The sequence below is a fragment of the Astatotilapia calliptera genome, chromosome 10 (genome assembly GCF_964374335.1).
Source record: "Astatotilapia calliptera chromosome 10, fAstCal68.1, whole genome shotgun sequence".
Taxonomy (NCBI): Eukaryota; Metazoa; Chordata; class Actinopteri; order Cichliformes; family Cichlidae; genus Astatotilapia; species Astatotilapia calliptera.
Window position 1 is genome coordinate 28,656,732 of NC_137431.1, and position 27,930 is coordinate 28,684,661.

General features: G+C 40.7%; 1 protein-coding gene across 2 annotated transcripts; it reads right to left on the minus strand.

Annotated features, from left to right (window-relative positions):
- Positions 1–4,370: 4,370 nt before the first annotated feature.
- rsf1b.1 (remodeling and spacing factor 1b, tandem duplicate 1) lies at positions 4,371–23,616 on the minus strand. Of its 2 annotated transcripts, XM_026181828.2 has the most exons (17): positions 23,426–23,616; positions 21,052–21,143; positions 18,358–18,450; positions 17,432–17,637; positions 17,251–17,342; positions 11,814–14,068; positions 11,450–11,497; positions 11,061–11,342; positions 10,432–10,536; positions 10,056–10,135; positions 9,027–9,081; positions 8,814–8,926; positions 7,671–7,738; positions 7,253–7,466; positions 6,935–7,155; positions 6,195–6,374; positions 4,371–4,944 (listed from the first exon to the last, which is right to left on the minus strand). In XM_026181828.2, the coding sequence occupies exons 1-17, from the start codon at positions 23,577–23,579 to the stop codon at positions 4,379–4,381; spliced, it is 4,824 nt and encodes a 1,607-aa protein (XP_026037613.2). In that variant the 5' UTR covers positions 23,580–23,616; the 3' UTR covers positions 4,371–4,378. The 2 variants fall into 2 exon arrangements, with proteins under 2 accessions (XP_026037613.2, XP_026037614.2); XM_026181829.2 differs by lacking the exon at positions 11,450–11,497 and having other exon boundaries at positions 23,426–23,615.
- Positions 23,617–27,930: the final 4,314 nt, after the last annotated feature.

Here is a 27,930-nt window from a genome sequence, read left to right on the forward strand (position 1 = left end):
TCCCCCCACCCCCCCAACCATGGCTCACATGGTGCTGGTTACACAACACGACCTTTGTGTCCTTTCCTCCGCCGCCTCCTCCTCTTCCTCAGGCGTCTCACACTCTCCAAACAAATGCCCAACACCAGCGTCTCCATTTTTCCTCAGCGTGGATCATCGTCAGCGCAGAACAGATGACAAACATGTGACCTTCGGCCCCTCAGCCTGTTAAACGAATGCACGGCGTTCCTTTAGACCTGCTGCTTGGTTGACAGAGCGGCACGTGCTCGATGGTTTGTAAACAAGCTTCCTCCTGCTGACGTGGTTACAGATTATCTCACAGTGTGCCGTTTTAGAAGAGTGGTGCTAAAGTTCACAGCCGCAACAAACTCCTCTGACCCTCACTCTCATGACACGAGAGATTATTTTATCTCAGCAGCGTTTACGATGGTGACGAGCAGCTTTATGTGGCTCTGAGCTTTAAGTGGACTTTCATGCTTTATTATGTAAGAGATACGAGGATCTGTGTGTCTGGCTGCTATTGATCCGGTGATCTTTTGGTCGGCAAGTGAATGCATAAACACAAACCAGACCACCAAATATTTGCAGCTGTGCAGTCTAATACTGGGGATCTTCAGAGAGCTCCCAAACTCTCTGATAAAGAACTTCTGAATTTTGGGAGAAGTTGTGAAGTATCTGTACGCTCATCTGTGCTGATTCAGAAGCCTTTCCTGTTTAAGAGAAAGTGACTTAAGCTGGAGATGGAATAATTAGTAATAATAATAACTATAATAATACATTTTATTTGAAGGCGCCTTTCAAAATCCCAAGGTCACCTCGCAAAAAAAGACAAAAGGAGCAATAGTCATAAAATACATAAAATAGTCAATAGTGTGACAGTCATGTGAAGGATCTGAACTGCTTTTATATTATGGGCCTATTAGAAGCGTCAACACAACAGATTTAACAAAGCTGTTTTTAAACCTTGGTCGTCTGCACTTTAGGACCAGAAACCTCCAGGTCGGGGCTTTTAATTTTCCCCAAAGTCAGCGGTAAAACCCACAGTGAGACAATTTATGTCACTGTGACCTACGTCTGTGGAAAAGGCATCCTGAAGAGCTGACCCTAACCCCTTTATATATTGTTTATTTAAGCTAAACAATAAAATGTCAGATGTAGCAAAAATGACAGAAATTAAAGCTCATATATGCAAATTTATATTTAATTTTTTTAAATTTCCACAAGGTTCGATAAACACTCCAGGGTTAGACTGCTTTATTATACATTGTGCTTTATTGCAGTTATTTAATGTTTTCAGGGAGTCTCTTCTTCCTTAATTCAGTTTTTAATGTTTTTCTATGGTGGGCTCAGTATTTATTTATGTGTTTGTGAGGCAGGGAGGTCAAGGGCTTTTTGGTACATGTTCATGTCTTGTTGGCAGCTCAAACAACAAAGGGTGCAACTGCAACTCGTTTCTAGCCTGTTTTTATTTTCTTATGTATCATTTATGTATTTTAAGCGTTATAAGGGTCAGCTGTTTGTGCATGTTTTGCATTTGTAAAACGAGCACAGTCGACATCAGGCTTAAAACCCATTTTATTATGACAAATGTACAAGATCGGATTCATAAGAAATAACAGTAAAGTTAACCAAAAAAAATAAAATAAAATGTAGGGAGCGGACAAAACGTCACCAACCAGTCTACAAGGATCTATACACAGTGGACAGGGTGTCTTTCCTCCCAGATTCATCATGAGGTAAATAGGAAACTGTTAACACTTCAGTCATTGGCACAGACCTCTTTCTCTTTATTAAGCTTTTATTTCTCTCCATCCCTATGCAGGTCTCGCTACGGGTTATTTCATAACCATGAGATACACATTTATACATTCTCCTTATCTCTGTGGAGAATATAAACAGGGTTACACACAGCACACAGACACTCCTTTGCTCCGTCTCGACCCACCAGGACACGCACCTCTGTTACGTCTGTAGAACCGGGTTTCTATATTCTGCCCAGCTAATCTAAAAGCTAAATATCGTGTATAGACGCCTATGCTGTGCAAGCAGCACGTATAGGTTTTTGTCTTGGAAGTCATTTTGGCCGTGGCCAGTATCAAAACGGTATGATAAATAGTGGTTTATCCTCTGAAGACCATGCTGAGACTAATTTACAAAATATTTTACAAACAGGCTTCACTCCCTCTCAGTCCTTGATTATTTTCCACGGCGACGTCCCGTTCTTCCCCCTCGAGCTTTAGCAAGTCAGCGCATGCTTACCCCGTATGCAGTTTCACTGCAAATTAACACGCCTACTTCACGAGTCCCTCAGCACAAATGCACCAGGTCAGGAGATCCTGAAAGCATGCCAGAGGGGTTTTTTTTTGCGATTTTCTTACAAAAACTGTTGTGCCAATATTACTTCCCTACAAAAGAAAACTATAAGAAACTCATGCAATCCCAAAGAATTGCTCGATATATTTTTCCATGGTTAAAAAAATGCCTCTAAATATATTACAGCAAAAACTACAGATATACACACAGACTGGTTCCAGCAGAGGTCAGTGAAGTCATTGGTTTGCCTTTCCCCCCCCCCTGTTCCCCTGCAACCCGACACATCGCTTTAAAACAGTTTGGTTTTCATGATCCTGATCTGATCCGAACCTGAGCTCAGGATTATGGAAACGGCTCATGTCAGAGGAAACAGGAAGATCCAGGGGAGTGGAATAAGAGAGAAAACAGGCTTTCAGAGCCGAGTGTTGTTTATAACGAAGGAGTATTACGTCTACATTAAAAAATATATATATTCAAAGGATGTTTTTAAAAAGTCAAACCAGGGAGTTATTTTGCTTCAACTAGGTGATCTTTTTCTGGATATTTTAACCCCATTCTTTAATGTAAACCCTAACACTCCTTCATCCATTTAAAGATACTAAAAATCTAAAGACCTGCAGGCATCTCCACCCACAAAGAAAATAAGACACTTTACATTATTTCCTCAAAGAGACAACAACAAATAAATGTTTAGATATACAAAAAAAAAAAAATATAGATTTACTGAAACCATGAATCACATGAAAGCGATGAGAAGAGGCTAGTCTGGATCAGGAGGGAAGGAGAGTTTCACCTTTTGATTTGGTTTCTCCAAACAAACTATAACCTGAAAGTTCAACCTCTGATGCTGATGGCAGTGCGCGTGTAGTTAAAATAATTATATATGTATACAATATACAAAAGCTACTCTAACATTCAACGACAAAAAATTAGGTTCAAGGGGGGGACGAACGAAGGTTGGTCACATATATACATTCACACCTTCATACGATGAAAAGGAGGGGGGTATATTTGACTGATTAACATTGACAAAAAAAAAGGGGGGGGGGGGGGGCGTGGTTTAATAACAAAATACACACCGGATATGATCAGAAAGAACCAATAACTTATCAAATACATCCCTCACATGAAGCAGTAGCTCATGTTAGCGCAGCACAAAGCCTAAAAACCGAAAATCCACCTGTAGCTCCTCTAAAGCTCCACCTGCAACAAACGGGCCATAAAGGGTTAATTAGTGAGCTTGAAAGAGCTTTAAAAATGCCCACAGGTGGATTTGACTGAAAATATCATGTTTAGGAAATTAAACATACATTGTTTTAAAAGTATTAACGAACAAAAACCTCTAAATTAGTGCCGCACCACGACTGCCCCGGCTTTCGTCGATTGTAACGTTGGAAGCATGTTTGTTAACGTTAAAAAAAAACATCTGGTGCTAAAAGCTGCTGTGAAAGGTCAGCGTGCCCGCTGGTTAATTAAAGCAGACTAACAAGCTAAACCCGCTTTCTTGTAGCTCATCGCGCCGTGTTTGTGCAGAGCTAAACGGCCGCGTCTATCATCTCATCTAACCCTGCCCGGTGAAGTGCGTTTCAATCAACATGATTGCATTTCTTTAAAAAGCCATAAAATGATAAACAGATGTCCAGAACTTGGTGCCAATTATGGAATGATTTGTTTTGTTTTTTTAAAAGTTATTCAGCTTTCAAACAGACTAACTTTTCCCCCAGTTTCAGAGCCAAAAGTGATCAAAACCAAAACTGAAAACAGGACAACGATGACGACAACCGGGGGGGACGACGGTGCTTCGGCGGGTCAACTGGTTATTTCCAGACAAATGAGGAATGATATGTTGGTGGACTTATTGGCTGCAGGATCCCATGGGGACAGCGTCACACTGGAGGTGTGGGGGTGGGGTCCAGGCTTCCAGGTGACATGAGAAAAACGGACATGGAGGAGGAGTTGTTGGCATGGGAGGGAATAATAAAGTTAAGCAATATAAAAATACAATACCACCAAAAAAAAAAAAAAAAAAGAAAGAAACCAAACAAACAGTACACCACTTTTGTTTTTACAATTGTTCATTATTGCAGACGTAGTCCACGAGGTCTGTGACTCCTAACAGGTCGTCTTCGTCATCGTCCTGTGCCGCAATGTCCTGCCCCACCAGCCCGTTTGGTGCTATGGCAGCAGCCGGTGTGGCACTGATGCTTTTGGGCGGCTCCAGATGTGGGATAATGCCTGGAGCGGTGATGGTAGCGATGGTGGCAGCGGGCCGGTTGATGATACCCTCGAGGCTCTTTATGGGGCTTTGCCCGTTGGCGGGCGGCAGCTCTACCAGGCCACAGTCCAATGCATTTGTTCCCTTTGACTCCTCCTCTGCTTTCTTCTCCTTCGGCTTCTCCTCCTGCTGCTCGTCGTCATCGTCGTCATCCGAGTCGATGCGGTTCACTCGTTTACGGATGGGTCGATCCTCCTCGGAAGATTCGTCCGAGTCCTCGTCGGAGTCGTCATCTTCCGACGCTCTCCTGCGTTTTAGCGCTAGGCGTCTGCGTCGCTGCCGGGAATCTTCCTCCGATGAGATTCTATTCGACCTCCAATCCCTCGAATCTTCCTCGGAGTCTCTGGAGAAACTCGCTGGGAAGAGAAAACAAGAGTCACATTTAGTCTTGCTGTCATCAATCATGTTCACGTCAACATTGCCTCATTTACGCGTTTTGTTTTTCAATCAGTTAAAACTCAGCAACTTAAAACTGATGCAAATAATGAAATAAGACTGTGTGTGTGTGTGTGTGTGTGTGTGTGTCAGTCAAACAGTCAGAATTTAAATAAAATAAATTGAGGAAGAGTTTGAAACAGCTTCATCTCTAAAAGACTGCATTAAACCAACACTTCTCTGCTGTCGCTGTCCATGGTGCTGAAAGTGAATGCACTTTGTCAGGGTTAAAAATGAAGTTTCTCACATGACATCAAGAGCTCATTGCTTGACAGTTGTCTGCCATCTCACAGGGTGAAATTGGATGCGAAGACTGTTTTGCACCGAAAAAAGCACCAACAATTGCTTTGGTTTCTAGGAGATTGCTGGGGTTGCCTGCAGTTTTTAAACACCTCACCCATAAAAGGTCATTCACCAAATCAACAATGAGGCCACATAGGAGTTTCAAATTGATACTATTAAAAAACTAAACTACCAAAAATCTTGGATGAGTTAAAATCTCAGAGAGGTCAGAGGTCAACTTAAAAAAAAGAAAAAGACTTTAAAATTGATACCATAGGTGTGGCTACAAGGAGACTGAGGTGTACTACTCCTGGTCACCAGTAAAAGCTCGCCTTCGCAGTAAAAGTTATGCAACTTTCTCAGTTTATGATTTGGGTCATACTTTTGAGTTTCACTACAGCTCAGAGAGCAGCTCCGTTTGTAAGTCCATCACCTCTACTAACAGTAAATGTGCAAGCATCCAAAGCAATTACACGGAAGTTTTCCCTCGTGAATGGCAGGTGTGCCGGCTGGTCATGAACCAGTCTCTAAGCTGGTGTGATTTATGTGGTGACTCTGGTCTTAACTATTTTAAGATCAAAGAGATGTCATGGGTACAGGAGGAGTTAATAAAGCTTAGATACTGCAATCTGCTGAATATTATCAAAACTGGATGAAAAAGTTCTTTTTTAGAAAGACACCAAACTTTTGTATTTGTTTTAAAGGATTTGTTATTAATACAGACCCAATGAGTTTGAAAGTTTGATTTTTATTCTTACCTTTAACAGTAAGTCACAAAATATTTTAAGATAAATTAGTGGAAACCAAAGTTGCTCTCCACACTTTTAACTCATCTGATTAATTACTAATCTAAATAGATTAATCAATCACTCAAGTGTTTCTGACTGACCGTCGCTGTCGGAGCTTTCCTGCTGACGTCTGGGTTTCGTTTTGGCCTGGTTGGTTTCGGCCTGAGAGCCTTCAGACTCGGACGTCTCGCAGTAGTTAACCTGCTTCTTCTGGCTTCGCCTCGACCGCCGGCGGCTCATATCCAGATCACTGTCGCTGTACTCACTGGAGCCTTCGGTCACTGCACAGAAACGCACAAAAAAACAACAAAGAAGCGGTTAAAAATCAGAGGATGACCTGCAGCAGGAATATTCTTAGAAACAAATTTTAAATGACATTGTGCTCAGACATTTAAACTGTAATTCTGACTTGCTTGTGTACCCAGACGCATCCCCTTTTTAACCTGCTCTGTTTCTGTAGTTCATCCTAAGGAGGCTCACCATCAAGAGCAGGGTTAATGCTGGGTCTCTTTCCTGCACCAGCACTTGTCTTTTCTCTTAACTTTCTTTGCAGTTTTGTGTACTAGTTACTAGTTGAGCTTATCATTAGTCTTGTTTATAGTTTTACCGGGGGCTCCAACCTCAAATATTTGTGTTAGGTCTCTGCGAGTAATTTCTGGGTTTAAGTACTGTAATAGCAGCGTTTCAGAAGCGATCTAAGGTCTGAAGCTTCTGGTTATAAGCAAAGATGCTCTGTGGGGCAGACAACTCAACTACAACTTGCACCTTTTAACCTGTAGTCATCTCTTTATTTCAGGTTTTAGAGAATAAGTAAAAAGAGTATAACGTAAAACAGATATACCTATTTCATCCTCATCGTCATCATCCGTCTCGTCCTCCTCATCATCCGAGTACCCTCTCGGTCGCCGCCGCTTTCTGGAGCTCCGTCTGCATGTCAGCAGTCTGCTCCGCGAAGACTTTCGATGCCTACCGCTACCGTTGCTGCCAAAGTCGCTGTTGTTGGAGTCGGCCTCCGATTCAGCTTCCGTGTCGTTGTCCGTCACAACAAACTCTTCTTCTGAGCTGCATCCGAGCAAACAAGCGAACGCAGAGAGAGTTCAGCGTCTGGTGAACAAAACTGACAGATTTATGAGATTGGAAACCAAAAGTCAAACTGTACCTTTCACTGAGGCGAAACTCTTCCTCGCTCTCCTCCTCGTCCACGGTGCTGTCGCTGTCCAGGTCGTTGAGTCGCCGGCGTTTTTTCCTGCGCTGGCTGGCGCTGGGTCGCGGCGGCTGGCCGTTCTCCTTGCCCTCCTCGGCTTGTAGGATGGTAGAAATATCCTTCCCTCTGTGCCCTGTGATGTTGGCCATATCTTTACCCCGACCCGCTCCTGCAAAAACACCTCAGTTATATTAAAAACTTCACATCTTTCACATTTGAACCGCTTCTTGTGTAAATATGACAAGTTGCTACATTCTTCTGCATTACAAACAAGACGGATACAACATGTTAAATGAGCTTCAGATTTTGGGTTGATCTTCAGAGCCAGAAATATTTTCAGCAAAGTACACAGTACAGTTTCTTCTCCTCCTACCTCCACCCTCTGCTTCTTTGATGTCTTCTTCGATAGCCTCCTCGATGGCCTCGTCAAACTCATCAAATCTGCAAAGTTTACATCAACACAGACAAGAATATTTTTTGCTGCCTGGAGAATTTAAATGCGTCTCTGCCAATAATAACACAATCACCTGTCCAACTGCCGACTGACTCCAAGGGTGTTTCCACACCTGCAGCGTTTAGTCCGTTTAAATCAAACTGTGGTTTGGCAATCGCACTCAGGTGCTGACCAAAACAACCGCACGGAGAGTTTTTAGAGGGGGTGGGATTAATGCAGTTTCAAATGAAGTCAACACAATTGTTTATGGTGCAAACCTGATCCGACTGCGATCCGAACCAACTACTAGGTGCGACTAGGTGTACATTACAAGTTTGAGTTTAAAAAAAGAAAAGAAAAGAAAAATAAAAACTACTACAGAGCTGCAAAGGTCTTTACAGGCTAGCAACGAGCTTTGAAATGAACCTAAATTCTCCGTTTTCTTGAGTACCCCAGAACACAGCACCTTCCTGTTCCTGTTTACTTTTGTTGGTCGAGCCCAGACACTCCTGGCCAATAAGCAGACTGAACATTAACGTAGAATTTTCTCTGTGTGAAAACAAACCAAATCAAAGGAAAAAGCTAGAAGTTTACAAACTGATTTGGGCCAGAGTAAACCGACTATAGGTGTGAAAACACCCTAAATGGCTCACAGCAAAAGAGATGTGATAACATTTATCTCACACAGATGCACATTCAGCACCCCCCATGTCGACCAGGGTCTGTTTTCAGTAAACAAAACCTTTTACGATTTTTTATTTTCTAGATACTGGAAATAATAGGTAATCTTTTTATGATTTATTTAGGGTAAAAAACAAACAAACAAACAAACAAAACAACCCCCCCCAAAGAAAACATCTGGCAGGCAGATGTAACTCCCCACACTGTGGCAGATCGAGCTTATCCAACAAACCCAGGCCATCAACTGTTTGTGGAGTAGGCAAGATTTTCTTATGATGACTACGGCTCTATAGAAATTATATATTATCCGTGATTGGCTACTAGCTACAAACACTGATGTCATCAACATCAACTGATATGGACTGGTTGCCTGAACATGCAGCAAAATAGTATGTCTCGTACCTGTAGCTGATGGTTTTCTTCGCCCTCGTTGACCTCCGACCCCAGCTCTTACTCTTCTTTGTTTCTTTCTTCTCTTTGATAATGATCTCTGGTTTTTCCTCCTCGACCTCAACCTGGAAAGAGTTCAGCGTCACTTACATTCACAAACATCAGCAGCAGTCAATGTTTTTTTCTGTTTTTATTTAAGACCCCATGACCTCACTAAGTACTCACAGAGGGCGCGATGATGTTCTCGACACTGATTCCAACATAAATCAGACGCTCTTTCCTGGAGAAGAAAAACACAGTAAGATGATCACACAAAAAAGTTAATCCGAGTGTCCTGTTTGTCAAATAGTGCAAACTTGTAAAAGCTTTGCAGTGCTTAGTTAAAGAGCTGCAATTTCAGAGTAAAAGCTGGAATACACATCTACAGAAAGTGGACAGGATTTTCATAACACTACATAACAGAGATCTTTTCCAGCACAGGAAATAAAATGGTTTTTGAGAGTACTGCACCTTCAAGGCAACACCATGGGTGTGCACTATTCTTGTGCACAGCTGTATAATACCACCAGGGGGCAGTGTCAAAAATGTACAGAGAAACATGCCTGTGGGATATTCTTGTTTTAGCTTCTAAAATGTTAAAACCAATGAAAAAAATTTACTCTGCAGCAGCTCTGTGACATTTTTGTGAATTGCTTTCCCTTTATGGTGAACTCTACTGCTGCTTACTTCCTGTCAAGCCCACTTATCAACCAATCACCATTTGACTTACAAATGATTCCTGTCACGTTACGTCACTGTAGGCAAAAAGTAGGTTGCGTTCACAAAATCTTTCTTCCTCAACTGAACGGGAAACCACCGCAACAAGCTCCAAATGAAGCCAGGTGAAAAACTAACAGTTAACAGGTGCAGGCTTTTTTTTTTTTTTCTTGCTTTCTGGAAAGACCTGTTACACCACTGCTGAAGTCCAGAGAGATTTCAAATCAGAGAGTGGAAATAGAACAAAAATTGATTCAATTTTACTTTCAAATTGTATTGTATTTATATTTGTCCATCTCCACTCAATTCTGTGGGAAGATGCTGTTGCTACGTCTGTGCCACAGCGGAAACGCAGACCGTCTAAAGGACTGTTTACCTTCCTTAAAAATATGTATGTAATGTGGAATGGTTCAAAGTCATACCCAAACTGGGAACCACTGGCTTCAAAGTAAAACAAACTGTTAAATTCAACAGCAGCTGAAATACAAACTGTCTCACCTCCTCTCAGCCCGCTCCTTCTTCTTCAAAGCAGCGTCGAGGTTTTGGAGCTGCTCTTCGAGTTTGTCGCAGAGCTGCTTCTACAGAGGGGGGCGAGTGATACATTTGAACTTTAGTTAATCCAGTAGCTCTCAAACTGCACTTCAGCGTCATGATATCAAACACCACACAAGTTTTAAAGCCATCATTAAGACTTCTTAAAAAAAACGTGAAAAACAGCATCAGTGGACTCTTGTTGCATTATTTTAATCTACATTAAAAACACATTTACTTGTGGTTTACGCTGTCTTTTTCCTCCCGGTCGTTGACGCCCCACAGATGTAGAAACACTGAGCTAACTATACATTTAATTTTGAGTGCACTGACTGGTACGTACATGCTGACAGGGTGGACAGAACCACTCTCCATCGGGGATGATCATGAGCGGAGGCCTCAGACAGGCTGTGTGGTAGCCGCTGTCACACGAATCGCACAGCAGGATCTGAGAAAGAGATACAGGCAGATCGTAACACAACAAAAGCATTTCTCTCAACAAAGAAAGAAGAGTGCAAAGTTAGCACAACCCATAGAATCAAACTACAGTAATGAGGAAATAAATCAGTGACTGTTTTTTCCTGCTTGCCAAAAGTGACGATGCTACTCTATGTGAGATCACTGTCGGTTAGGAGGCGTTTTTCTGCTTCAGACTTTAACGAAGAACTCCCCAGCTGCCCTAGTTTCCTCTCATATTTGTACTGATATTAAATGTTGGGCTATATTTACATCTAACAAAAATAAATAAAATTTAAAAAAAGCGTTGTTCTGCCTTCTCCCCACTAGGAGGAGCCTCAGGACTTGTTTCTTTTCCAACCTCACGGCTAAAAACTGCCCCCTGATTCAATAACACCCTTAAAGTCTCATTGTTAAAACCTTTCTGGATAATATTCCAGTCTCTCCTTGCTGTTATAATTTGAGTCTCTTTTCAATATAAATATATGCGGGTGAGATTTTACAGATGTTACCCACCAGCTCTGGGTGATTTGAAAGACCGCAGTGTTTGCAAGGGTCGTCATTGGGAGGTAGATCTTCGTCGGATGAGGTCGAGGAGTCCGAGCTTCGTCTTTCTCGGTTACGGTTCCGCCTCTTTCTTGTACGCTCAACCTTGTAGTCTTCATCGCTGTCGTCTTCCTCCTCGCTCTCGTCTTCTTCGCTGGACTCCTCGTCGCTGTTTTCGTCCTCGTCTTCCGAGTCTTTCTTTCTGCGGCGCGTCCGAGTGTTGGACCACCGAACCCTTCGCCTCTTTCTCGCCTAAAACAAGCAGTAATGAAAATGTTAACGGAGGAAAAATAGAGCTGTGCAATCTGGAAAATGACCAGTCTGTACATAAAAGATGGACAAAGCCATGGCTGCAGTACCTTAAGCCTCCATTCTTTCTGGTGGCCAGCAGAGGGCGACTCCACTGGCTGCAAAAAAAGGTTATTCCCAAGTTTAAGGACTGCAGGACCTTCATGGCCCACCAGGTAGAAACCACTACTACAGAAATCTACAGGAAAGACATTTCAAGTCTTAATATTTTTTCTTATGGTCATCAATTTAAATTCCCCAATAAAAGTCAAAAAGGCTGATGAAGCAGGTTACACCTTAGGGTGGGCTTAACTCCTGACTATCATGAGTGTCCCTCAGTTTCTCATTCACCTCTAAGTTTCAGATGTGGAATAATGTCACAGTGTCTATGTCCATCTTTTGTATACAGTGCATGGAATGAATGCATGGTCTTACCTTGGGTTTGGTTTGGCCTTCCTGATCCGTCTTTTTCTCTCTTGGCTTCTTCTTAACGACCTTCACCACCTCCTCTTCCTTGTCCTCCTCGTCTTCACACTTTTCCTTCTCACCCTTCTCCTCGTCGCGCTTCTGAGGCGCCTGCGACTTCTCCTGCTTCTTGTCCTGGATCTGTACTGCCTTTGGCGTCGGCCTAGAGATCCTCGGTGATCTTCGCAGGGATCTCCCCACGTTTGTGTCAGACTCTGAGTCCCCCTGTCGCTCCTCCCGCTGGAGCTCAACTTTCCTTCGGTTGACTGGGCGCTTGTTTTTCCGGCAGACATCCTCCTCCTGAACATCTGCTGGAGCTTCACTGCCATTCGCCACATCTTTTTTCGCTTGAGAGTCCACATCCTCGCTTTTGCCCTTACTCTCCTCAGTTTTTGAGAGTTCATCTGCTGTGGAGTCCTCTTTGCAGTTTGAAAGCTTTTCTTTATCAGTGTCCTTTTCACTTTCCCTGTCAGCATCCTTTTTATTATCTGATGATGGATGCTCTGCCTCGATTGCGCTGGGGTTTTTCTCAGAATCCTTCTCTTGTTCAGTCTCAGGTTTTTCATCTGAGGTATCTGTCTTCTCAACAGGGCTGGGCGTTTTATCCTGCCCTTCAGATGGCTGCTCTGCTGGCTTTTGTGCGACAGAGTTCATGTCAGCTTTGTCATCTTTTTGTGGTTTTGTCACATCGAGTTTTGCGCCCTGTGCCTCTGCAGCCACAGGCCCAGACACAGAGTCGCTTATCTTGGAAGCATCACGTACCGTACCATCTTCACAGTTGACAGTTTTCTTTATGTCTTCTGGTTTTTCTGTCTTTGTCTCACAGACTGTGGGAGCCATCTCTGCATCTTTGATGCCATCGTGCTTCTCTGCAGCTTTACATGAGTCTGACTTGTCGACCTTTTCGATAACAGGCTGGTCCACACTCTCCTTAGTGTTGGCTGTTTCCTCCGCTTTCTCACTTGTTTTTTTAGTGACAGACTTTGATTCCGAGGTTTCAGAGTCTACAGATTTCTCTGGTGTGTCTGCAGATTGTGTCTCTGTTGTCTTACAGCTTTCAGGCTTCTCTTCCAGAGCAAAGCTATCAGTTTTCTCTACATTACCCTCAGATGATCCAGTCTCTTTAGAGTCACTCGTATCTGTTTGCTTGTGCGTTATATTTTCGGGCGCCTCGGCTTCTTTAGTCTGACTCGACTCGGACGTGTCCATGTCTGTGCAGTCTAGCTTTTCCTCTGGTTGTTTTGAAACTTTTGATTCGGCTTCTTTGGATTCGACTTCATGATTTAAGTTTAGGTTCCCTGACTCATCAGCAGTTAATATTTTATGACTTTCCTTTAATGTTGTCTTGTTCACCTTACAAGACTCCTCTGTGTCTGCTGGTTTGGATTCTTTCATTTCTTCGTGCTCTTCGTGATTAGAGGATTTCTCTGCTGCATTATTTATCTCTTTAGATAAAGGTGTCGGTTCTGTCGGGGGCAGCGAAGACTCGCATGTTTCCCTTTTTTCCGTTTCCTTTTCATCTTGAGTTTTCTTCTCCAAATCCGCTTGGTGTGAGGTGACTCCCTGTGGCTCGTCCTTTTTAACCTCCTCGTTGGTGGTCGGAGCGTCGTTCTCTTTAATGTCGACAGATTTCTCCACAGCTTCTGTTACTCGCTCTGGTGACCCTTTTTCTGATTGGGTAACTTCACCATTAATATGATCATTTATACTCAACGCTTTCTTTGATTGGTCAGGAGTCGAGTTGTCTTTTGCAGCCTCCTTCAGATTAGAAAGAGATGGATTTTGCACTATAACGGCATTATTTTTATCAAAGTCTTCACTGAACTTCATTCCCCTTTTTTTCAAAGGGATCTTGGCCTGCTGGTCATTCTTCATGGCTTGCTGCATTTCCTCTGCACTGGACTTCTTCGGTTCCTCCCCTTTTTCCTCCTTTACTGATGTACACAACGTCTCAGAGGCCGGTGTTTGTTCACTTGAGTTAGATTTAGTGTCCACAACTTCCATCGGCTCTTCTTTGATGTTCTGGGCTTTTTTACTGACATTTTCTGAGTCGAGCTCTGCCTCCGCTTTACCTTCAATGACACCATTTAGTGCAGATTTTGCTTCTGAATTTTCAGATTTCGTGTTCTGTGTTACTTTTTCAATGCTCTCCGGCTTTGGAGAGACTGACTTGGTGGAGTCTTTGCTGTCTTCATCTGATGTATCTTCAGTCTTTCTGGTCTCACCTGTAACAAAATACAAAAAAAAAGGAGAACAAAAAGATTAAATGGCTATTAGGAGCTCTGATGTACTTAAATACTCAAAGTAAGTAGAATAATGTCGATTAATATGAGGTTTATTTTGACAGAGTTCATACACATTTTTCACGGTCAAATTCAAGCACTTTTTAAAAAACTTTTAAGGTCCATTTTCAAGCTTTTCCAGCACATTACCTAAAAAAAGAATGCATGTTTCACTTTGCATCACCTCAGTAAGACCATGTAAATATTAAAACAAATCATCTTAAGTCGAGTTAAATGAACTTTCTTTCCAGTTTGTTAAAACAGAGAAAAATGCACCACACAAAATAAATACCAAAAAAGGGAAATTGTTGCTTTATATGCATATAGTGTAACTCAAAAAACACATTTCTCTTAAAAATTACAATGTGCAACGCGAACAAATCAACTTGTTAGAGATATTCATCTCCACTTGGGAAAAAAAACAACCACCCCACAAAACAAGAAAACTGCCCCAAACACCACAATAATACACAGCAAGGCTAAATTAAGTCTTCTCATCAGATATTGATGCTTCTTTCCTATATGACACAAAAATAGGAGACAGATGTTTGTTTGTTTGTTTGTAACTAGTTAAGCACCCACACCCCCAAAAATGGGGGCAAAAGGGAGGAGATTGTGTTTAATCGGTTATAACAAGACGTCAAAAATATAAGTCCTGACATAAGTAGTGTCTGCAGAAACCTCTGAATCTCAGCTAAAAGCTCGTGTAAACCATTTCTACAACCACCAAACAAAGCAAAGACACCAAACAGTTAAAAGAGCAGTTACGTCACCATGAATCTGTGGACAGGTAATATCCATATTTTGATTTATGATTTTCTGGAGTTAAATGTGAACCAAAGTATATTTTCAAAGGTGTTATATGCTTTAAAATACTTTTAAATAAATTAGGTGAGTGAAATAAAAAAAACAAAATTTTTCTATGTTTGAGTCACAGTAACTTATTTACACCTCTGATGACATCTCACAAGTGTTAGTTGTATTTTGATACCCAGACTGTTTACACAGAGTTTGTTATAGCAGAGAAATACTTCATTTATTTTGGTCATTTCATTTCCAAGCAGAAAGCTCAGAAAACTCCTGGGAGCCTAAGAGGTTAAAGTTAATTCCCAATAAAACTAACTGAGATGTTTGACTACATTGCTGTCTGTATTATTGTTAAAGTCCTAAATGATCATTTTAAAGTGTTTGTGCTAATAACATCATGTACAGTGAGACAGGCAGAAAGAACAGCACTGACTGGGAGAGGCTTTGAACAGATGACATACTCAGTTCAATTCAACATATAAGACTTTGCACAAAAAAAGCCTGGAGCCTATCCCAGCTACCACAGGCGAGAGGCAGGGTACACCCTGGACAGGCCAGTCTGTCGCAGGGCTAAATTATTTTACTGCGTTAAATCCTTGTGGAGTATAAGATTTCCTTGTTTACATTTATACTTGTCATCCAAGTTATGAAAACAAGAAAATTGCTTATGTCTAAACTAGCAAGATGCCAAACCCTGAGGTGCTCCCAGTTCATTCATTAGTGTTAGACAAGGTGCTCAGTACTGCTGTATGAGTGTGTGTGTGGCTGGATGAATAAGACTTGTAGTAAAAGCTTTGAGTGATTAATTAAAGTAAGTGCCAGTCTGTTTATCATTTACTATAAATAAAGCTTTACTCTGGTTGTGACACCTCTTTTCTGCCTCTACAGTCTGAAGCAATATTTCAAGCCATCACATCATTTGGAATTTCATTAAATTTCTTTATCATTGTGCACATGTGAAATGTATCAACATAGATAATCTAGTGTTAAAGACACAATGGTGTCAGTAGATTGCACATTAAAGTCAACAGAGTTTTGTTTTCTGACTTCTCCCATTTAAGCACATAATCCCAACTACGGTGGCCACTGTAGGACAAAGAACTCTGGCTTCAATTAATCTAAGTGCGAGTAGACTGGTGTCCTCATCCATTTACTCTGTGGGATGTAAAACTATGTGAAAATCCGATACAAGTCAAGTAGTCAGCAGAACTCACTTCTGACAGCGATACTGAGGTGAGTTGTTGAGATTATCCTGAACTTCTGTTGGTACGCGCTGCTGTTTTTGCCATTGTTAGCCTCGGTTAGCTGCTGTTAGCCACTGGATCTAACATTGCTGGAATCAGATACTTAGCAAATAAAGTGTAAGGTGCGGTTTATAGGACACTCCAGCCTGACATTAGCTGACATAACGTTAGCATTTAACCAGTTGCTGTTGTTGTTTAACCACCTCATTGTCAAACGACCAGAGACGGGAGGCTCACAGGTCTAATCTGCTGATAGCTGTGACAATATCAGGAATAAGCGAGCATGTTTTGTTTTAAAGCCCTGATTTCAGTTCAGGAGATGAGTTTGAGCTTTTACTCAGATGCTGGCCTCCTTCTCAGGTGATAATACATATCTATGCTTACAAGTTTTCTTCCTCTTCACCTTTGGTGTACTACGCATGTGGCCAGTCTCTAGTAACAAACATAAAACGTTAACAGCAAAACAGCCACTGTATTCAAGATGGCACGTCAAGATGGTGGCCTCCACAAACCATACTTTTAGTAGATTAATTCCAAATTTATATATTTATATAGATAATGATGATTATATAATTATATAGATAATAAGACACATCTATGAAGGAGAAAAGTATATACACCAGCATTAAATTAGAAACAAGTGCACATGGGCACCACGCCACCAAGCCTCTGTCAGTGCGCCCCAGGGTGGCTGTGGCTACAATGTAGCTTGCCATCACCAGTGTGTGAATGGATGGATGACTGAATGTGTAAAGCGCTTTGGGGTCCTTAGGGACTAGTAAAGCGCTAAACAAACAAACAAACAAACAAACAGGGGGGGGGGGGGGGGGGGGGGCTGCTAAGGGGGTATGAAAATTATGATCCAACTGGCACAAGAGAGGTCAACTGAAGTGTGATAATCACTGCTCTGAGCGTGCGCTATGCCAGCAGCTCATGTTGATCAAAGATATTATTATTCAAATATTCAGGTGTAGGTTCCTAATGAAGTCTAAACATTTCTGCAACAATCTGAACTAAAAATGCAATCCAGAGAAAATTGTAACTGCTGGTTTTTATACTGAAAAACTCTTTTACCTTCAGGCTTCATTTCCTGTTCTTTTTTCAACAGCGCAGGATCAATCTGCGTCTTCAGCAGAGCCACAACCTCGGCCAAATCGTTTCTATCTCTGCAAGGAGAGAGACGAACACATATTTAAAAACATAAAAACAAACAAACGTTTATTTCACACCTGCAGGACGTTTCTGTCCGTTTTACCTGACGATGCACTTCCACGATGACCCGTCCAAGTCATCCTGCTCCTCCACATAAACGCGCACGTTGTTGTCCTGGTCCAGTTGAAACCAGTACATCTGTCCGTCTTTGTCCCGGCCGATTGGCTGCAGGCGCATTTTATCTGGGTCCTCATCGTTGATGGCGGTTTTGAACTTGACGTTGTCGTCAAACTGACACTCACACAAATACTGCAGAAAAAAGAAAGGCCCAATAAAGGAAAGTTTATTCAAACACAAACAAAGTCAAACTACCTCATAGAGGCACAGAATTATATTTTTAAAAGATTTTAGAGCAGAAACTTGAATATTCGTGGTTCAGCTGAAGGTGCAAAACCTCAGCCTGTGTGAAAGGGAAAATACACCATTATTTAACATTTACATGGACTGAATCACTTAAGTTACGTTGACAGTTTGATACTGCGTCACTATGTATTAACCCAACCAGGTCTTATAAAGGCTACCACGCTTCTACTTCTGGGTCACTTCATTCGCTCAGGGACTTCTTACAGAAAGTTTGACTATGTGGCCACAGTCTGCATTCTGCCCCAACCAGAACCTTCAACAGGTGGAGAGCTGATGAAGCTACACTGGGAAGAACCAGTACTTCGACTCGAGCTAGACAAAAGGCAATCTTTTTTAGCTGCTTCCTCCCACCCCTGGTTTATTTTACAAAGCAACAAGTGGAGATTAAGTTAAAATACATGTTTGCCTACATCTTTAAATCTGACTTCTTGAGAACTTTGCTCTATTTGCAGCTGTCCCACTCGTCTATGTTTGGGTGATACCTGCAGCATGTACACAGGTGTGTAAAAGCGGGCCAGTGGAGGAGAAAATGTTCATTTATAATATCTAATAGGGGAGAGGAAACCGGACGGCCATCCTGACATCCACCAACAACAAAAAACTCACTTTAAGTATCCCCGTCTTGCACTCCACCGTCAACTCCTTGTATCCTTTTTGCTCGAGTTCCCACGCCCAGGTTGTGTTGAACTCCTGACATACCTGCAAGGGAAACAAGTAACACAACAAAGTGGCATTAAAATACATCACATGCTTAACCTTTATTTTCAGAAAAAAGTCAAACTGGAGACATTAGTCAATTAATAGAGGGTACACAGTTACTTCTTGAGTACAAAAAGTAAAAAATAAATAAGAGCCTCCGTTTAGATGACTTAAAGTGTCATGTTTCTGAGACAGTAGAAAAAAAAAAGATGATATTTCAGGCTCTCAAGTCTTAATATAACAATGGTTACATTTTTTGGTCAGAGAAATAAACACAAAGCAAGAGTGAGAGGCTGAGGTTGGCCAGTCAAAACTGTTACTTCTATTCTGATTATTTAAAACATAAATTTTACATATAAACATTGCCGTAATGTGTGTCATGCCCATTTCTTTTATTTCACAGTGTTTTTGTGCTTATGTGTTTTTGCATGTTTGTGTTTAACTGTTCTTTATTGTTATAGCAAACAATAACAGAGGCGACCACCTTAGGGCATCACATGCTGGTTTACTGGGACCATTTGTCTCCTCTCCCTCATTTTTTCTAAATTGTTAACCGTCCCTGTACTTTTTTTTTTTTTTTAAATCTACTAAAAAACATTATCTTAAAAGCAGACCCGGGCATTGTACATCCTGTGGGGCACATTCGGCCTTTTGGCTGTCCCTGACCAGCCAGTGTGAAATTAGGATTCAAAGATAAGTATCCATCAAAGAATGGCTTACTGTTTTTTGCAGTTTTGTGGGAAAGGACAACACATTTTTACTGCTTTGATTTTGAAGGTGACTGATCATTTATTTTTACATTTTCATGTGTGAGTAAGCAAATGCAGCATCACTGTAAATACACTCTAATAAAAGATTTTTTTAATCAACAACACTGACTTTTGAAGTCGGAGGTCAAGCTGTGAGTTTAGTCTGTGGACAGCAGACTGGTGGGTTTAAGGACTGCAGTTTCAATCACCATTATGAGACTAAACACCCAGAAATACAAGAAGTTTTCAGAAGAAGCATTTGAGAATGTGTCCAATCCAGCTGAACCATAACAAGACTGCTTGAGGTGAGGACACTGCAGGAAATCTGGAACTCCAGTTTAAAAACAAAACAGACTATTGTGACTTTTTTCTCCTTGACTGTGGATGAGAGTTGTGCTGTCTGTCTACACAGGATCTTTCTATATGTGGTAAGCAACAGACTTAAGATCACAGAGGAACTGGCAGCAGTGCACTCAGTGAAAGGGACTGTGACTTCTTCACAGAGGTAAACGGTTGCTTGGAAGGGCTATGGCTGAAATGGGACAAACTGGCAGGTGTTCCAGCCAATGGCTGCTCAAATCTGACAGGAAAATGTTTGGCCTTCTGAAGTGGATGTAATATAACGAGAAATAAATGAAACCATAAATGAAACTGGTATCTTTGTAACTGGTAGACAGCAGGTGCCGAAAACTTTCTACACATAAGGAGACCTTCTCAAAAGATGTTGGTTCTCTTTGAATTTGCCTTCATATGTGAACAATCGTTCTCAGTAATGAAGTTTAATCCAGACACAGATGGTCTCTCAGTCACAGTCACCTGCCCACATTTACACCTCAGACACTGCACCTGACTTTAAAGCACTTGTTAAAGCCAAAAAAAAAAAAAAAAAAAAAAAAAAAAAAAATCAACAAAAACCAACAACTCAATTTTCTCTCAATTAACAAGAAGAAAACAAAACAAAAAAACTGAATACCTGCAGAAGATGTAATTGGAGCAAAAATAGCAACAGCACTTTGCATAATTTATAATATAACATATTTATAATTTTGCAAAAACATGCACATTTTGTTCTCAATTGTTGATTAAATTATGACTTTACTATGCCTGCTTCACATTTTCATTGTCTAACAGTGACATCTACATCTCACTAACATTGAGCACCTTATTGGTGTGGGCTCCACAACAGCCACAGTTTCTCCTGCGGCCCCTTGCAAAAATTACGAGCCCACCCTGCTACCACCTGCTGACATCACCCCCTGAGTACCTTTTTCTACTCTGAGCGCAGGGATTACTGCCGTTTATTCATGCAAACAGCTTCGGCTCCTAGAGTGGTTACTGCAGGATGGGTCTCTCTGATAAAACAGACCTGTCCATCAGATTATTAAACTGGGTTTTATTTTCCAAATTTGTCAACCTAGTCCCAGTTTAGTAGATCCCAAAGTTGATATGCTGCAACGTTAAAGTTTTGTTTTTAAATAACCAGATGATCTCTATAAAACCAGACATCTGCTTAACCATGTGGGAAGTATTTTCTATTAAAAAGCACGTTTTTGGAAAGCTGTTTGTTTACAAAAAAAATAAATAAATAAATGTAAAAAAAATTTTAAAAAAAAAAAGGCGGGGGGTTGGATGTCTGGCTAATCTTAATGGCCGTGAAAGTACAGAAAGAAAATAGTCTGAAAGAACATTTCAGCTTCCTGAAAGAAGCCCTTTTAGGTACTCTGGATGGAGTAGGAGCTGTCTGAATATGGCGCTATTTATTTTAAATGTTAAATAAATATTCTAGATTGTCCTGTGCCAAAACACTGTGGCGGTACTTCTTTTTCTTTTGTGCTGCGTGTCAACCGCTTACCTTGACGAGATACTTCTCCCATCTGTCTGCAGACACCGATTTGCCGATCTTCCTCAGCAACTTAACGTGAAGATCAACCAGCAGCTTTGGAACTGCGGAAACAATAAAACAGAGAAACCCGTTAGCGTCCGAAAGGCATTTTAGGTGTGATGCTACAACTGTTGAGGAGAGTGTAAAACAGCCGTAAAGCAAGTAACAGCTGATGCTGTTACCTAACAGCATCAGCTGCTGTGACTGGAGATGAAATTTATTGCATCGTGGGAAAAGCTGATCAAAAAAAAACCAGAGTGCAGACAAAAACAGCCAGGCAACAATGTATGCAATGTCTATGTAACGCTATTGGGCTTTTCATGCTAAATATGGCCCTTTTGACAATTTCTAACATGTGAATGCAGAAGAAAAAACCCTGATTCTTGTATGTTTTTCTTACTGAACTTCTGCCCATTTTATTGATATTAACTTCATCTTTTCATCTTCGTTTACATTTTTTAAAAGCTCACATTTAATTAATTAAATACATTTTTTATTTTATAACATTATTTTGCAATGAAAGTGTTTCCCCTCTGTAATATTTACATAAAACCAAGTCTGAGAGATGCTCGCTCTGATTGATGCTCATGAAGAGTTTTAATTGACAACAAAAGAATCATTTATCAGAGCATCTGCAGCAAACCATCTAAACCAAAAACAAAGCAAAAAGCCTTTGACTTAACATAAAATGTAGGACGAAGTCAAAAATGCGCAGATAAATAGGATTAATATTTGACATACTTCATTTTCATCTCCTACTTTCTTTATAGGGGTCACCACAGGAGCCCAACTGCCTCCATCTCACCTAATCCTTAGCATCCTCACTAACCACACTGAACATCTGCACATCCTCCTTCACTGCATCAGTGAACCTTCTCTGTGGTCTTCCTGTTTAATTACTGCCTGGAAACTCCCTCTTCCACATCCTTCGTCAAGTATATCCACTATCCCTTCTGTGCACATATCCAAACCATCTCAGGTGTGCCTCTCCTCTGATGTACTCATTCCTAATCCTGCCCATCCTTCTCACTTTTCGCACCTTCAGCTTTGCTTCCTGTCTTTCTGTTAGTGCATAGATCATAGCACGTCTCACTACCGCCTTGTAAACATTCTCTTTCACTCTTGATGCTATCCTTCGCTGTGCGGGAGTCAGTGTCAACACATTACAGAGCCTTATTTATCTTTGTTTTTCCCATAAAACAAGTTTATTCTTTACACATGCCCGCCTTTTTCTGTTTACCAACATGCACTGGAAGGCCTCTAGGAGAAATACAACACACTGTATCCTTATAACAACATATATTGTTCCCTCGATTTGAAAAAGTATATACTTTTTAAGTATATATATTTTTAAAAAGTCTAATTTTAATCAAATAAAAGCATTGAGCTTGAAACTGTCAATAATTAATGGGAATATCGAACGTAGAAAAAATGTGTCCGTGGTGTCCTTTTAAAACACACGAGGTGATGGCACATGCTAATTAATACACACTCAATCAGGAACACTTTCAGATGAGGACGCGCATGCGCTAATCGACGCAACGGGATAAGAAAAACAGTCAAGTCGACCACAATTAGCAGCGAGAGCGGAAGAAGAGAACAATTTCTTAATTACCGTGAAATTCTTAAACACCGTTTTCTATGATGTGGTTATCGCTAAGAGTTTGGAAACAATAAAAGTCACAGTTAATTTAATTTCACATCAAAATCGCGCATATAGTTCCGCAGTAACCAGCAAAACTATTGCGTTTCTAAGGCTTTAAGTTATTTTATTTTGAAAGCGCCTACGCATTTGTCCTCTGTTTTTGTGTGGCTTGACGGTAGCTGCGCGAAGCACCACAAGGCAAAATATTTTAAGTGTAAATAAAGTGCACAAATCCGTGCTCGTTTCACACACTGACACCTTCGGAGACCACTTAATTGAATCCACGCCGCGCTGCGTGAGCTATCTCCACGTTCACCGCCTCGCGAGCACTGTCACGGCCGCATGTTTGTGTGCGTGTTGTGTTGTTTTACGTTACAACGGCAGATAAAGGCTGCTTGGAAAAAAATGAAGCCCAATTCAAAAGCTAAAAAAGTGACAGAAAACCTCGAATAATTCGGCCCGTTTGCAGCTGAATAACGATCAGAATGAGCACAGACGTGTTTTCTACCTCGAATGGCAGCTTCAGGGCGGAGTTAAGTTATATTTAAGTGAAGGAGAATGTTAAAAAACCAACACAATAACACACAGCCAGCTAACATTAGCTGCTACGTGCTAGCTCGCTACCATTATCATTAATGCAGCGGTGAAGTCTCTCCTCCTCCTCCTCCCCGTGAGCAGCGGGACCTTTTACTACCCTACCTGAGGATGTGTCCTGCAGATACCTCTCCAGCTGAGGAAAGGTGAGCTCCGGCAAGTCCAACAACGCTCCGTAGCGCTCAAGAAAAGAGCAAATCACAGCGTAATTTGGACACAAACCGGGGGAAGAACTCGCCGTTGCCGCCGAAGCAGCCATCTTTTCCACACCAGTGCAAGCCAGCCGGAATTAAATGCATGAGTTCCGAGTGTTACCAAAATAAGACACTGGGCTTGTAACCTGTCCTGAAAAGACAGCTTTTCCCGTCTGCATTAATATTTATTTATTTACAGTTGCACTTCCTCTGTGTCAAATCAGAAAAAAGTTGCTTGAATTGCATTGGCTATTTAACACATGTCATTTATGCAACAGAATCACGTATTTAAAGGTGTACATCAGATTATTAATGGTTAATTCTACAGTTGCAGAACATTTGTATCCCACCCCTGAATTTGAAAGCAGTCCATGCACAGAAAAATAAAAACATACATTTAAAAAAAAATTATACTCGTCCAGAGACAAAATGTAAACCTATTTTTTTAAGTTGGTCCAAAATATGATTTAAAATACAAAAAAGTTCTTGAGGACTCCCAAAAGTTGTAGGCCAAATATATCATTTTTATATAAGTTATTCATTTTTACATTGTTTTTTGTTTTTTTGTTTTTTAATTTTGTCGATATTTGTTTCTTATATGTGTGCTAACATGCAAAATAATCATGAATGCTTTTTTAAACTCACAACTCACAATCTATTGTCCTTTGCAATAGTTTGAATGGTGTATGTATGTATGGTGTATTTGAGCAAAGATTAGGCCTAAGTTGTCCTCCAATTCTAGAATGAGGCTAATTTATGCAATTTATTTTCTACCAGGCAGCAGATTTTACCGTGGTGGTCCTTGTGTAATGTAAGGTATAGTACTAAATAGTCCAACAAATCCATATCAGTTTCATGCTCTGTATTGTAACTGTAATGTCTTTAGTGATCTTCAGTTAATTCTGGTTTAAGCATTTTAAGAGAAACATTTTTACAAAGCATAAAGTCGTGTGAAAAAAAGGATTCGGCCCATTCCTCATTAATTAATGTTTTGTTAGTTTTTTGCTATTTTCCAAATCATTAAACAAATTTTCTTTGCTAGTCAAAAATAACCCGAGTGAATACAAAATGCAAGAGCACACTTCAGTTATGCAGCAGGACAAATATGCAAAACACGAGCAAGTCCACCTCTGAATGGCTAGAAAAAAAATACAATTAAATAAAATTTAAAAAGGAAGGTTTTTGAGCGCTTTTATTGAATGTCCGGACTTAAATCAGACTGAAACACTTTGTCGCATCATTAAACAGGCCGTTCATGCTCAAAAATCCTCCAATGTGGCTGCAATACAACGATTCTGCAAAGAAGAACCGGACAAAATTCATCCACAGCAATGTGAAAGACTGATTGCCAGTTATTACAAACACTTAACTGCAGTTCTTTTATTCCAAGGGTGGCAAAACCAGTTATTAGGCTTAATGGGCACACAGGGTCATGTTTGGATCACTGAAACCCCGTACCTGTCTCACAAGACAGGCATCAGCATCCTTCAATTTGCTTTTTTTTTTCTTTGGAGTTCTCTGAATAACACTCAGTCTGGACCAGTGTACCTTCAGCGACCCTGTCACGGACAAATTGCCCCAGACAGCACATTACCAGAGCATTTTCTAACTTTGTTACAGGCAGTTTGACTCCTAGCCAGAGAAGAGTCAGCTGCTAATCAAAAGTGTGCATGCACATCCAGACCCTGCACCCTCATGGCAAGCATGACTGATTGTAGCCGGGGGAGTAAGTACAGATACTTTCTATTTCTATTTATCTACTAATCTCTGTCTTTTCTCCATCTCCCTTTTGGAAGTAATGTTCCACAAAAAAATCCTTATCTTGCAAATGCATTTAAAGATGCTGGCTTTAAATATCGGGGTGATATTTAGTCAAACATCTCCGGTGTTTCGTACAGATCCAAACTTTTAGTGTGATTTAAAACAGAGCTGCACGCACTCAGTACATCAGGTTACTGGACACACAAGAGAAACCCAGGACGAAAGCCCCCATGAAACAGAGAAACAGGAAAATGTTCTAATACTATTAATTATTATAATTATGATTATTATGTTATTATTATTATTGTCTCTTGGTCAATATTTACAGTTTCCCAAAACACCAAAAGGAACAACAAAATGCTCAGAATTACAATAAAATGAAAATAAAAATGCAAAGATAAAAGGTGAAGGATCTAACCCTTCCTCTTCCACCTCATCTTTCTTAAATGTTCTTACCTGTCATTACAAATGACTTCTATCAACGGATGTGGTCATTTACAGCAAAAGATCTTGGCTATACAGCTTAAAAGAACAATTTTTTGGTATTTTTGTTACCATCAAGATTTTGGAATTGTTCTCTGAACCTGAGCTAATTTTGTGTTTATAAAATAACTACAGTAGACAAAGAAAAAAAAGGGAACAGGGGAGGAATCACAGGTGGAGGATGAGCCTGGTATGAAAAAGGAGAACACTTATTTGAGCAGCCAGCTATCCCACATACTGATTTGACTGTGTCCAAGCCCAGTGTCCACTGAGTGCTGTGAGGAACGCTGCAAACTGTTTAATGATATTTCTCCACCAACTACATCCAAACTAAACGATGCAGAGATGAACGTCATGGATTTTCTTGGTAGCTCTGTGTTCTGACTCTTGTGACGTCATCGACTTTGGTTCATTCTGATGAAGCTGTTGAACATTCTGCTGGGGAAAAATGTCACTGGTGACTTTTAAACTTTTACAGGTGAAGCATTTTCCACAAATTCCATAATTCAAGCTTTGAATGAATTATAGTGACAGAAAGAGGCCACAAGATGGCGCCATTTGTCACTTAGTAGATACCACCTGTTGGCTGTTTGGTTTATGTTCACACCTCTCCATGAGTGTTTTATATAAAGTTTAAAGTATTCCTCATGATTTATTTTTCCTTTCTGGCTGAATAAAATAAATTAACTTAAGGAAACTAGGGTGAGTCTTTCATCAGTAATTGGTTATTTAAAACACTTTACTACCTAAAGTGCATTTTTGCTGCTTTACATGTTTGCTGAACTGCTTCATGGGCTAAAAACCTTTTGATTACTTAGATGCTGACTCTATTGTTCAAATCAGATCTATACTTTATGTTTTCCATTTGGCTTTCCTGGATTGACACGTTTGAAAATAAAAGCATTCAGTGTGTCAAAATGTGTCGTGTAAGTGTAGAAAACTTCTGTTGTAGGAAAACAGGATAAAATGACTGTGTTTGGGGCTTGAGGATAAATCTGATCTAAAAATGAACTTGTGGAAGTCAGAACAAGATACAAGCTTGAGTGCAATACTCTGGTAAAACTTCATAATGGGGGTATTTAGGCCCCACATCTCGGATGTTATCTACACTCAGAATATCTTTTAGTATATTATTTGGGAACTTGGTTTGGTCTTGGAATAAGTAGTTAATCATAGATATCGATGACATGCTGTTGTTGAAACACTCTCTGTACCTGCAGTTTGGTTTTTCCAAAAATGTAACAAACAAAACAAGGCCACACATGTTGATGGCTGATTTCAACTCCACTTAACACAGTGACCAACGCAACCTCAGTCACACACTGCTGGTGACCAGCATGAGGAGGAGGTGCCAGGCTGTTGTGGCTGTGTATGGTTCTTCCACATGTTACTGAGGCTCCTACTTTTTCATGGCCACAACCCATATTTTCCTTACAAATGTGACACCATTTGAGGGGAAATAAACAGGCTTTCCAGCAGTATAAGATTTATTGCCAAGAAGCATGTTTACAACAAAGAGAAAAAAATGACCAAGCACTAACTGTCTCACTTTTTGTGCTCAGTTAATGTTTGTAAAAATTAGACATTGTCACAATCTGGCCAAAGCAGACTGTAGGGGTTGACAAAAAAGACCCAAAACGCAGACTCCAAGGAATAGGGAACAAAACTTGAATGTTAACAAAAGGTGAGCCGTTTAATGAGGCCGGTAAAAGGTAAAAACAAAGGACAAGGCAAACCGAAGCAAAATTAACATAAACCTAAACTGGGAGAACTAAACAAAGAACATGGAAAAACCTAGAAACATGGTATGGAGAACATGCCGTGAACGACAGACGACCTGACAAAGAATGAACAGAAACACACAGACTAAATACACACAAGGGTGATTAGGGGGAGTGAAAACACACGGGGAAAACAGCTGACACTAGACTGACATGAGGAGACAAAGGAAGCAGATCTGACTACACTGACATAGGACACAGACTTTCAAAATAAAACAGGAAACATGCGACGCAGACATGACAATAGACACTTGACATAAGACATACAGCTTGAACACATAAAGGGCAAAGGGAGACTAAAACACAGCTGTAGAAGACACAAGGGGAATTGAAATAAACAAATGAGCTCAGATAACCTAAAGAACTTAAACATAACATCCAAATAAACTAA